At 31.9% G+C, this 12,529-nt stretch overlaps 1 protein-coding gene across 1 annotated transcript; it reads left to right on the forward strand.

The window, feature by feature from the left end:
- Positions 1-2,946: 2,946 nt before the first annotated feature.
- On the forward strand, positions 2,947-4,790 carry LOC105324963 (uncharacterized). Its single transcript, XM_011424246.4, has 3 exons — positions 2,947-3,032; positions 3,550-4,556; positions 4,666-4,790. The coding sequence occupies exons 2-3, from the start codon at positions 3,552-3,554 to the stop codon at positions 4,675-4,677; spliced, it is 1,017 nt and encodes a 338-aa protein (XP_011422548.3). The 5' UTR covers positions 2,947-3,032; positions 3,550-3,551; the 3' UTR covers positions 4,678-4,790.
- The last annotated feature ends 7,739 nt before the right edge of the window (positions 4,791-12,529 follow it).

The raw sequence follows: 12,529 nt of genomic DNA on the forward strand, positions 1-12,529 counted from the left end.
AAAATAATTTCAGCTGTTTTTCAGCATTTTCTAACCTTTTAAAGGGAGGTAACTTTTAAAACTCTATATATTTTGTAATATTTTCCTTTTATTTCTTTTTTTTTTTTTATTTCACTATCGATTTTTTTAAATGCTCAATCTTTATTGCACATGCATTGATTATTATTATGTTAAAATTTGGAAATAATCTTGTGGCTACTTTTTATTGTTTTACATATTTGGATTTGTATGACATATATATTTTTGGTAAAATTGTGATATTTTTCTTTTTAACAAATAATGGTTAGTTTTTCTGTGTTAATTTTTTGTGATGTTATTGCTATGTTTTTTGCCTTTATTTATATTTCTTATATTTTTCATAATTTTTTTTTACATAATGTGCAGTTTTTCTTCAGTTGCAATAAATGATAAAATAACGATGATTGTGATGTGGTCTTTTATATTAAAATGTAAACTAAGATTATATGAAACATGTTTGCACATTTGGTGAATCTTGGAGACATTTTTGGACCCCCAGCCTCCTTAACTGCGTTCAGATTTCAGCTTTCAACATGAAAGAATAATAATAACCAATGTTTAGTAAAGAAAAAAATCTATATACATGTATTTTACATTTCAAATTTTAGTATCTGCCTATAAATTTATATACATCTCTTCTTTAAAAGGAGATCAATCCAGTTTAATAAAGGACACGGTCATGGTTTTAATCAGATACGACGTACATGACATGACAAAGGCATTACAGCTTGCACTAACGAATAAATAAGTAGAAAAATAAAATTAATACACGGGTTGATGTAATAAAAAAGAAGTAATGTTCTTAATGAGAACAATTACTTTATCCTAGCTTTTTTCAATGAAAACAGTTTCGAAACAGACGTAGGCTCTCTTTCAAATTAATCTTTAAGAAAATTTCATAAATCATCCATGAGTAAAAGAATACATGAATTTATCAAAATCTGATTGAAAAGAACCATGGGGTAGAGTATATACGAGGAATGTTCCAAAAGTAATAACACGTAGCTGTTTTCACCCACATTTATTAATGGAATTTATCTCTAAGGATAAATTCATTGATACAAGGAACAGCAACCTTATCTTAAGTCGTGATCCTAATAAGGATCAAGTTAGTGTTAGCTTAACCATCGGGTTTGGTGTTTACAATTAATATCGGGTTCGTGCTCAAAGCTTGGAAATATGTGGTCAACCAACTGCTTCAAGGGTCTACCTAACTTAGCCATTAACCCGCTTTGAGCAAAGCGCTATTTATCTACTATTTGGTCCATCGATTATTTATTTACTCAATCCATCGATTGTCAATTATGATTGATAGATTGATTGATTATGAATTGTTTGATTCAATAATTATATTGCTAATGTCATTGATTTATATTGATTGTCTAAACAGTTTGATTGATTGATTATTTATAAATTGATTGATTGAACAATTATATTGTCAATGTGATGATTCATAATCATTGATTGAACAATTGATTGTTGATGTGATGATTGATTGATTGATTAATTGTAAAGCCATATACCTGCTCACCAATTTGGTGGCAGGTCGGTTGAATGGCATGTCAAACGTTGAATTATTCGATCGTTTCCATTTGCATTGTATAAATATCTATCTGTATTGTATAAATTTCTATCTGTATTCTATAATTTTCCATTTGTATTGTATAAATATTCAGTTCAATTGTATGATTTTTCTATTTGTATTCTATAATATACCATTTGTATTCTATAATTTTCCATTTGTATTCTTTAATTTTACATTTGTATTCTACAATTTTACATTTGTTTAAATATATAGACTTGCTACTGACCAGGAACATTTGTTATAAATGATGAAGTGTCATTGTATAAAAAAATTCTTGGAACTTCCCTTGTGTATCGATTTCAATTATATCTTTTTGACAGGTATGTGTATTCCATTTTTCAAAACTAACGGAAACAATAACCTGGTACAGACTTTGGCTGCTGGTCATTATTGCTGTACGAAAAAAATGGTCTAACAGGCCGTAAGGCTACATTTCGTCATATACACAAGAAACTCTACAAATTACAGCGTTATATTTTGTTAAATTTTGGACTGTATAGCGGAATTTCTAAACACATTCTATGAAAAAAGTCAGAACAAAAGAATCAAAGGACATTTATCAACAAATATCCTTACTTTGCATACCTCTAAAATGTTTTGAAACACCCGTATAAAACTGTATGGTTTATTTTACCTTTATAAATTGGGAATCTCTATTTGTATGTGATTTAAATATTTTTTATATTCCGAGGACGGTTAACATGCTTAAAAAACTCTCTGAGGCAAGCAAAGTGTCAACATCAGAACTGTAACTCCCAGACTTGTCAACCCGAATTTTTTCGAGGAGCTTCCGCCCTGCACTTAATATTTGTTTTATTCAAATAAACAATAAAAACATGTTAAAGACAATCAGTCTACTGTATTCTTATTTTATTTTTAGAAAAAATGTCAGTAATTTCTAGACCTGATTCAGCCGAAAATACAATGTGCGTCGACAGTTTTCTGTTAGGACATTCCGGTTAAAGGTGACTATAAAACATTCTGTAAGCCGAAAATCCACCGTTTCTTCCTATAGAACTAAAAATATACTCTTCACAACCAATAAATATCAACTCACTTATAAAATTACCAAGAATATTCGGTCTGTATATGATTAGTAGAAGGAAGTGTAATTATAATTATGTGGTTGAGGAGGAACAGAGTCCATTAAGACTTGAATTTCACATAAATAACCATATTAAAAATAGATTATACGCGATTAAAACAGAAACGTAATCACTTTTATTTGTAAAATGATCATGATTAAAAAATGCATGACCAGTTTGTCTTTAATTTGTATGCAATCACATACCTCTGTTTTAATGATAAAGATAAGTTTATTTTTATGCTAGATAATGATGACGTTGTTTTTGAAAATATATAAAAGGGAAAAGGTGAAACAAAATAGTAGGACTTGTAGTTTAAGCGCCTCCAGATCCACACACAACAGGTAAGAAAGATCTACATCTAATCGTTTGTACATTGATGAAGCCGACCACCGAGCAATTATACTTTTCTCCGTAAATAAAAACCAACTTGCCCCTCTCCTTTTTAAAAAAATAATTGAGTTTGTTTACCTATACAAAATGTTTCTACTTCAGATATTTGCATGAATATATACCTTTTTAAATTAAAACCATTTCAAATCATTTGAAATGAATACAGGTACTTTCGATTGTACATAAGGGATCATCTGATTTTGTCACTAGGTTTATCCTACAACACTGGCTAATTTTATGTTAAAAAGTATGATAAAAAATACCTCTGTTTTAAACAACCCTCTCCTTTGAATGTATCGCTAAAACAGTGTCCTAATTATGCTTTAAAAGAATTGTTAGCATTTTCAAAAAATCTAACCTGGGAAATATAATCACAAAAATTTTTTTTAATATCGTCTAAACAAGAAAATAATAATGCAACATTAGACAAACATGTTTAAAAAACCCATCTTTTTTCTCTACTTGTAGTCATGATCAAACAAATCATCCTTCTGTGTTCCGTGGCCAGTGTATTTGCCGATACTGAAAAATATGGTGGCTGCAATGGCTATGGATGTGCCGTTGGTGTAAACCAGTACGGCCCAGGGGGTGCATCCAGTACCTTCTTTTCCTCTGGAGGAATTGGCGGACAGCAAGTATTGGGTGGACTTGAACATCAATTGCTCGGTGGATCTTTAGGAGGTCTAGGACCCATTGCTGCCGGTCCAGGTGGCGCTGCTGCTTCAAGTGCCGCTGCTTCCAGTGGGCGCTTTGGAGGCTCTGCTGCATCATCAGCAGCAGCTAGTGGAGCACCAGGTTTAAACTTTGCAGGACCCGTTGGTTTTGGAAACAATGGTTTCAATGGTTTCAATAGCTTTGACGATGGCAACTTTGGCTTGAATAATTTTGGATTGAATTCCGCCGGGCCCGGGGCTGCTGCCTCATCAAGTGCCGCTGCTGCCGGTGGACCTTTTGGTGGAGCTGCTTCCTCCTCAGCCGCTGCATCAGGTGCTCCTGGTTTCGGTAACAACGTCGGTTTCCCAGGTCTCCAAGGATTCCAAGGTGGTTTCCAAGGATTCCAAGGTGGTCTCCAAGGATTCCAAGGTGGCCTTCAAGGATTTCAAGGCGGTCTCCAAGGATTCCAAGGTGGTTTCCAGGGAGTACAAGGGTTCCAGGGATTCCCAGGCGTCCCATCCTTTGGATTTCCAGGGAGTGCTGCAGCCGGAGCCGCGGCTTCTAGTGACGACGGATCAGCCTCCGCATCCTCTGCTGCCTCTACTGGTGCCCAAGCCTCCGTTTCTGGTTCAAATTTCCCAGGTATTGGACGACCTTATCCATTCCCCGGAAGTGTACTTCCTACCTATCCCGTTGTACCGCAAATTTATCCAGGAGTCCCCACTTACCCACTTCCAGGCGTATCCACTTACCCAGTCCCAGGGGCGCCCGTAACATCTTATCCATTTCCCTCGCATAGACCATTCAGACCGATTGGAAGGGTATGTATCTTATTTATACAGCATCTGCATGTCTTACTCTAAGCAGAATCTTTATTTATCAATTCTATTAAGCATTCAAATGTCAACGAAATTTTTTTTTCTATTTCAGAAGGTATATTGAGAAAATTTGTCCAGAAATACTCAATCCAGGAATACTTTGATACCCTCTCATATTGTTGTTGTTGTGTATCTGTTTTAAAGCAATCAAATTATTAAATAAATAATACTTGAATTGTTGTGCTTTGTATCATCACCATTTAATACAAAACTAAAGGTTTATTGTGGTAAACGTTTTTCTTTTAGCATCAATTCCTTATTAATCCAGTTAACGCGAAATCTTATGTTCAAAGATGTAACAATTTTTATGAATAGGACCATTGTCCTCGAACATTCATATCATCTAACTTGCGCAATAACCTATTTTCTGAAATATTGACTCCTCACAGTGTATGAAAAGGGTATGGTTGTTGGAACGCAGTAAACGTTGGATATAAAATGCGCATTTGCCAGTCATGAAACAAGGAGTACTAATCTAATTTAATCTGAAGGTAGACGCCTGAATGAAAACTAATTTTGATGGGATCTTCACTATTTCCAGCCATTCACAGTCAATTTTGTGAATTTCTCGTATTTTTCAGAGTAATTTCATTCAAAAAATTGACAATTCTCATATGGATCGTCGTAGTGACACCAGAAAATCTATTCAAGCAAAACGAGATTACGCTTTTTTAAAACCAAAACCTAAAGACAGCATGTCTAATGATATATTTTTATATAATGTACATAGTCTGCACACAATTATTGCAATTACCAAATGAAAGGAAACAGAGAATTATACTTTCAGCCTGAACTGAATTGCTGAACTATCTGATTAAACTAAAATGTCTAAAAACTCAAGTTTGCAACTCAATGAAACATTTAGATCGCTAGACATAAAAAAACAAGAATAGAATAATTTAATAATATAAACAACTCAAAACGCAAGTATATAAACACATTTACTTTTCAAAACTTCAATTCAATATTTAAACTTTTTATAAGCAGTAACGACTATAGAAGTATGCATTACGAAATATCAATTCTTGTTCAGCGAAAAGCCGTCGAAGCATTTGAAGCATTACGACGTTTTTTGTTCTATCTTAACCCTTTAAAAACGTCAAAATTGCATATAACCTCTATTTTGATTTTACCTTATACATTCTAACATGAAACTAAACTTTATAGGACTTGAGAATATGGTGGATAAGTATTTAAGCTTCCGTTTCTTTAACAAAGAATCTTGCAATTTACGGTACAGTAGAATTCTCTCTTTTTTAAATAATAAACCTGTTTTCCTAACAAAACAATTTTTATGGAATTATGATTAAAAATATCAAAGCAAATGTAAAAAAAAATTCAAAAATGTAGTGATGAAACATTAATTAGTATTCCTAGGCTTACTTATAACTACAGACTCTGAGAAAATTTGTAGCTTAGACATATTAATACCTTGTGCTAAGCCTAACCCTTTTCTAACGTATTACTAAGCGTAATATTACAGCTGTACGTAAGCAAAATGAAGATATCGATTACATTGATGGTAAGACAGTATCATAACAAAGTTAATCCATTGTCATTACGTCATCAAAGCACGTATTGTAAAAAATCTTGTTTTCGTTGTAGTTGGTGTCGACTTTGTTGTTGTTAATTGTGGTTTAGTGGTTGTTGGTTGTGTCGTGATAGTAGTTGTTGGTGTGGTAGTGGTAGTTGTTGGTGACGTAGTGGTAGTAGGTGGTGTAGTAGTGGTAGTTGGTGGTGCAGTAGTGGTAGTTGGTGGTGCAGTAGTGGTAGTTGGTGGTGCAGTACTTGTTGTTGGTGATTGTTTGGTGGTTGGATTGGTAGTAGTTGGTGGTGTTGTAGTTGTACTTGGTGTTACTGTGGTTGTAGTTGGTGGTATTGTAGTTGTACTTGGTGTTACTGTGGTTGTAGTTGGTAGAGTCGTCGACGCCGTAGGACCTAACGAAAATATTTTTTTTAACAAAATAAAAGGTTTTAGTGCCTTGCAACGGCAAAGTGTCTAATGTATTGCATTTGTACTTTTTATATTTCTTCTGACAAAGTTTAACGTCAACATGAACATCACAAGTTGTTCTTGAGATAAAAGCACGATTATAGACGTATTTCTTATATTTCATAAATATCAGGGTATTTTTTTTGCTTAATATCAATCTAATGAGAAACGTTCTGTAAAATGTAAATTTGAACGTGACTGGACAAAAGACGCAAGGCATGCGATATTTCATTTGCGGCTTTGATCGACTAAAAATATAGTCAGAAATTAACTATATCTGATTGTAAATACTTTGACAAATTGCGATGGTAATTTTAAAGAACGCTTTGTTACGATGTCAATTTATAAACAATATCTCTCGTGAATCTTAATCCATGATCATTTATTCCCGCACGTAGTCTTACTTATCATAGAAAAATGAATGAATAAAATTCCGTTGAACAAAATACAGAGAGAGCTGACATAGATTATTCAAAAGCTTCTTTTTATGGCAAAAGTTACATGTTTTTAGGAATGATATATGTTACACAACAATCATAGGGAGTGATAATATTTTTTAGAAATCGTTAATTCAAAATAAACTTAATAATTTCATTGAATTTATGCTTTGTTATCGTAGTTACACTTCAAGAAAAAATTTATCTCTGGTAAGAAAAACATTTTTGATTTGTGAAAGACATATTTCAGCCCGGAACGTCCAACGAATTGCTATCATCCCTCATAAAATTTTTATAAAAGCTTTGAAATGATATATTTCCATATCGCACAGTCCATTATTTGACATTGATTACATTTTTAGGGCTTACAATTGCAAATATTTACCATGACAAGGGTGAGTATTACATGGTAAGTATTCATAAATCTGTCCTTGGCAATCAGATCCTCCAAACAATGGAACAGGGTTCGTTCAAGATCGTAGCCTAAAAGCGTGTCCGCCTCCACAAGACTTAGTACAAGAATATGTTGTCCACGAACTCCATCCTCCTACAATGCGATTAGGAAAGTATTACATTGAAAAAATTGCTTAAGATGTCAACAATTATTTATGTATGTGCTAGGAGTAACATTGTGAGTTATCATTGGTGTAACAACATAATTAATTGCAGATTTTTTAACTACAACTCTATAGGACGGCCTCTTAAATACAAACCATGCACTGCTATTATACATGGTTTTGCTTCATCTCCTCTAACAGGACAGGCATGGGAAGAAATGCAATTTCTGAGTCTTGTTTGAGAACCAATGCCAGAAGTAGACGAGCAATGACTCCAAGATGTCCATGATGCCCAACCTTTGAAGTTACTTGTTGTTGCGTAGCTGCCTGTAAGAATTCATATATATATATATATATATATATATATATATATATATATATATATATATATATATATATATATATATATATATATATATATATATATATCCAAATCACATATATCCAAATCACAAAGCGCTTATGTTTTGCAGTTAGTGTTGCTTTTTTTCTTTTATTATATATATATATATATATATATATATATATATATATATATATATATATATATATATATATATATATATATATATATATATATATATATATACACGCACACACACACCATGGATAACTACGCAGAACAAAACAAGACATTGTATATATTACAAATAATATTTACTATGGCAAGGATGAGTATTGCATGATACGAATTCTATAGGATGTCCTCTGCATTGGGATCCCCCAAACACAGGGTTCGTACAAGATCGTAATCTCAGAGCTTGTCCGCCACCACAAGACGTGCTACAAGAATAGGTGGTCCAGGAACTCCATCCTCCTAGAGTTATAAATTGTTACACAACATTTAAGTCGTCGACAATTACATTAAGTATGTGTTAAGTTAACCATTGAATACTGTGAAGTGTACATGTAACGAAAAAAACTCTTGTTGTTTTAACTTTAGAATTAATTATTCAAGACAAACCGTGTACTGCCGTCACACATATTTTTAATTCATCTCCGCCAACAGGACAGGCAGAAAAAGAGTGACAATTCCTGTGTCTTGTCTGAACGCCATAACCAGAGGTTGTAGAGCATTGACTCCAAGATCCCCATGGGGCCCAACCGTAAAAGGTACTGAATCTTGCGTAACTGGCTGTTCGAATTAACAAGCAGATTTTCCGTTCATAAGTCGCAAGTAAACAAGTTACACTTCGTTTAAATATCTGTTATAATACGATTCCAAAGTGTGTCATTTTGCGGATTTGAATGTTTTGTGATATTTCTGCATGTAACACAACCCTTTATGATTAATAATGTTGATACAAATTATCTTGTTTTAAGTAAGTAGAAAGACTTAGAAAGACTTTATATATATATATATATATATATATATATATATATATATATATATATATATATATATATATATATATATATATATATATATATATATATATATATATATTTTCAAATAAAAAAAAATTTCTAAGTCTTTCTACTTACTTAAAACAAGATAAATGTGGTGGCAAACACATTTTTATACGAGGCTACAGCTATGTATTTTTGAATAAATCGGGACCTCTCGATAGCTCTTCCAACAAACAGATATATATCTAACAAAAATTTCCAAAAAATAAACTTTTTTGTTATTTTCGTGAAAAATTACAGTTTCAGACAAAATAAAGAATTAAAAAAAGACGTTGCATAAAAAAAATGATCATGATAAGTTTATGCAGGGTCTTAAGGTTATAAGTTGACTTAATCAACATACAACTGGGTTTAGGTTTACTGGATTTAATAAAGATTGCGAAAATCGAATTAACGATGAATTTCATATAAGGGCATTATATCATTGAAGAAAATGCAGTTAGATAATTTAAAAGATAAGACAAAACATTTTTGAACAACAATCTTCATCATGCTTGAATGTATTTTCATTTATTGATAATAATTGTAAAACAAACAATGTCTTCCAAAATAGCAGGTTTTTAAATGTCTAAGGAGTTGTGCGGGTTGAGATTGCGTCAGCTTCATGTAACTTTTCAAATTGATTTCTATGAATATTTTATACCAAGACCATAGGCAGTTAACTACTGTATAAAGGGAAATATTTGTCCCGTTTTATTTTTGCCCCTTTCGCCCTCGTCGTAATTTGGACGAATTTTGATGTCTCAAATTATTCTCAAACACAACTCTGTCTGGGCGAATTCTAAAAGGGGCGAAACTATTTGCAAGTGTCTGAAATTACAAGGGGTGAATATAACCCTGTATACAGTGTATTATCTACCCGTTAAAATAGTTCGAGTCACTATAAATAATTTTTTTATTATAGTAATACGTAAATGCACACCGGGCAATACAATGTTCCATGCAATGCTGTTTACACGCACTTGCTATAAAGACAAAGAGCTGTGAAATTATCCCGTTCTTTTTTGAGAGTGAATAGAATAGTAAAAATCTATTTTAAATAATCTCTTTGGAAAGCTAATTGTAAAATTGCCACGAATAGATGAAAAGGATATCATTAAATCATTATTTTTCACATTCAGGAATAGTTTTAATACACACACTAAGAAAGTCTTACCAGAGCAGATTACAGGAAAAAATCCAAAAAGAAGAGCTAGACCCCAGTAAACTGCATATTTTGTTCATGAATTATATTAAACTAAATTGAATCTCAACTTACTCCAGTTTAAATAAGATTCTTATCTATAAGGTTCAGCTTAGGTCGGGATGTTGAATAACAGTTCTCACGTGTAGTTATAAAAGTTCTCTGTGTCACTAAAGGTCAATAAGGATAATTATCAATTTTCTTGAATTTATTTCAGCGAAGAGGATAGAGCGTAATCAGTCTTAAATATTCACTTTGAAGTACTGAAGTTTTTATTCCAGGTATTTGGAATTTGCTATAATCAATATCAACTCTTTTGAAGGTCATTTTTGGCAAATTAAGATTGATTTAAAATTCATACTTAAAGTAATTGTTTAACTTTATCTAGAATATATTGATATGGAAAAGAAAAAAAATGGAATTTGTAAAACAAACATATGTTTTTACATGTTTATAAATGACACCCTTTTTTTAAAATAATTTTTCTCGTCAATTTATTTTAAAATTTCAATTTTATTCTGCCATTTTGCAATTAATCTATCTATCTATCTATCTATCTATCTATCTATCTATCTATCTATCTATCTATCTATCTATCTATCTATCTATCTATCTATCTATCTATCTATCTATCTATCTATCTATCTATCTATCATCTATCTATCTATCTATCTATCTATCTATCTATCTATCTATCTATCTATCTATCTATTAGGGAAGGCAATCAGTTACAAAATTGCGTATCAGTTAGTCCCATGACGTTCCGACCGATTAACCGGTTATTCGTATCAGAAATTATTTACTTGAACATATTTTCAAAATTTTATTCTCATAGAACTTTATTTTTTACGTGGAAGAAGACCCAAAGGCTTCAAAAGCAATATTCAATTAAACCAAATTAAAAGAGACGGCTTAACATCATACACACAAAACTTAGACATAATTGTATCTTAAACTTCGACCTCTTCAGAAAAATATTATTGAAAGCCCTATTTGCCAATGTGGATTACCAGAAGATTCTTATCATTTGTTTTTTGGTTGTAAAAATTATGCCAATGCACGAAATAAATTGTTTTCAAACCTTTTGAGCTTAAATCAAATTAACATTATTAAGGAGGCTTGGGGTCAAAATATAATATAATATAAAACCATCAGATTTATTTTAAAATTTTATATGCAATTTCTGAAGCTATCAGCTACTATTTGATAAAGATAAATTTCATATATTTTGATATAAAATTTTATCATTTTTCATTATCTTTATATGGAGCTCCTCTTTTAAAGGAGATCAATATTGTCTAAAATGGCAGCCACCCCCCAGCCCATTTAATTGTCATTTACTTTTGTGGGGAGATGAATCTCTGAGTGTCAATTTTAACCAACATATTTTTTAGCTGTTCAAAGATTTATCAGAGATTGTGGCAGATTCTTGTAATTTTAATCTTACTGCCTAGACCAAATTCAAACAGAACTGTTTTTAAATACATGTACGCTTGTTCAATAACTTAACTATTTTAGTAATATCCATTTTTATATACTTTCCATTCTAAACTAATATACAGTTGTAAATTGTTATAACTGGTAAGAACCTCGTAAGTTTAAGAACTTGTATTCGAACCATTTGCATGTGTTTATATAATTAAATATGTTCAAACCAGACCCAAAGTACGTTAATTTGTTAATATGATCATGTTTAATGAGATCAAAATGTGAAAAAACATTGTAGTAATTCACATGTAATGAATGAACATGCATTAAATATCACGGACAAATGCTTTTTATTTATATAGTGATATTGCATTGTCACTATCATCATATTAATTAGTCCTTCCGTTTCAGTTTTTGTTCAAGAATATCTTAATGATCTATAACGACTGATGATAATCGGCTTCGAAGTTTGTTAACAATGATGCCTGTCGTAGAAAATATCCTTTCAGATGGCAATTGTGTACATGTATCCCTTGGATTAATAAATAATCTCAAGCTAGACCCGCGAAATTTGGAAACAGCACTTAATTTCACGACCAACATTTAAGATGATCAATGTTTTGCATTTCATTTTATTTAAATATTTCGACACTTCACTTTTCGGTTCGTTCAGCTTGTCCTGAAACGCTGTTAGAAGTCCACAGATTGATTAGCTTTACATTTTTAAGAGAGGGGTTATTCTTCGTTGATGATCTAGAGACCCGCGCGTTTAATCAAATAAATGGAAAATTATCCAGCAGAAACGGGAATGTAATTGTAAAACTGCCAGTACATATTCAATACTCCTTTCACACGTAAAGGTATTGTGTGGTCTATACAATAAAGACTTGTAAGATTTCGAGAATGAA

Source organism: Magallana gigas, chromosome 6 (genome assembly GCF_963853765.1).
Source record: "Magallana gigas chromosome 6, xbMagGiga1.1, whole genome shotgun sequence".
NCBI classification, from domain to species: Eukaryota; Metazoa; Mollusca; class Bivalvia; order Ostreida; family Ostreidae; genus Magallana; species Magallana gigas.

Coding starts and splice junctions, on each gene's coding strand:
- LOC105324963 (XM_011424246.4), top strand. CDS start 3,552: ATGATCAAACAAATCATCCTTCTGTGTTCCGTGGCCAGTGTATTTGCC.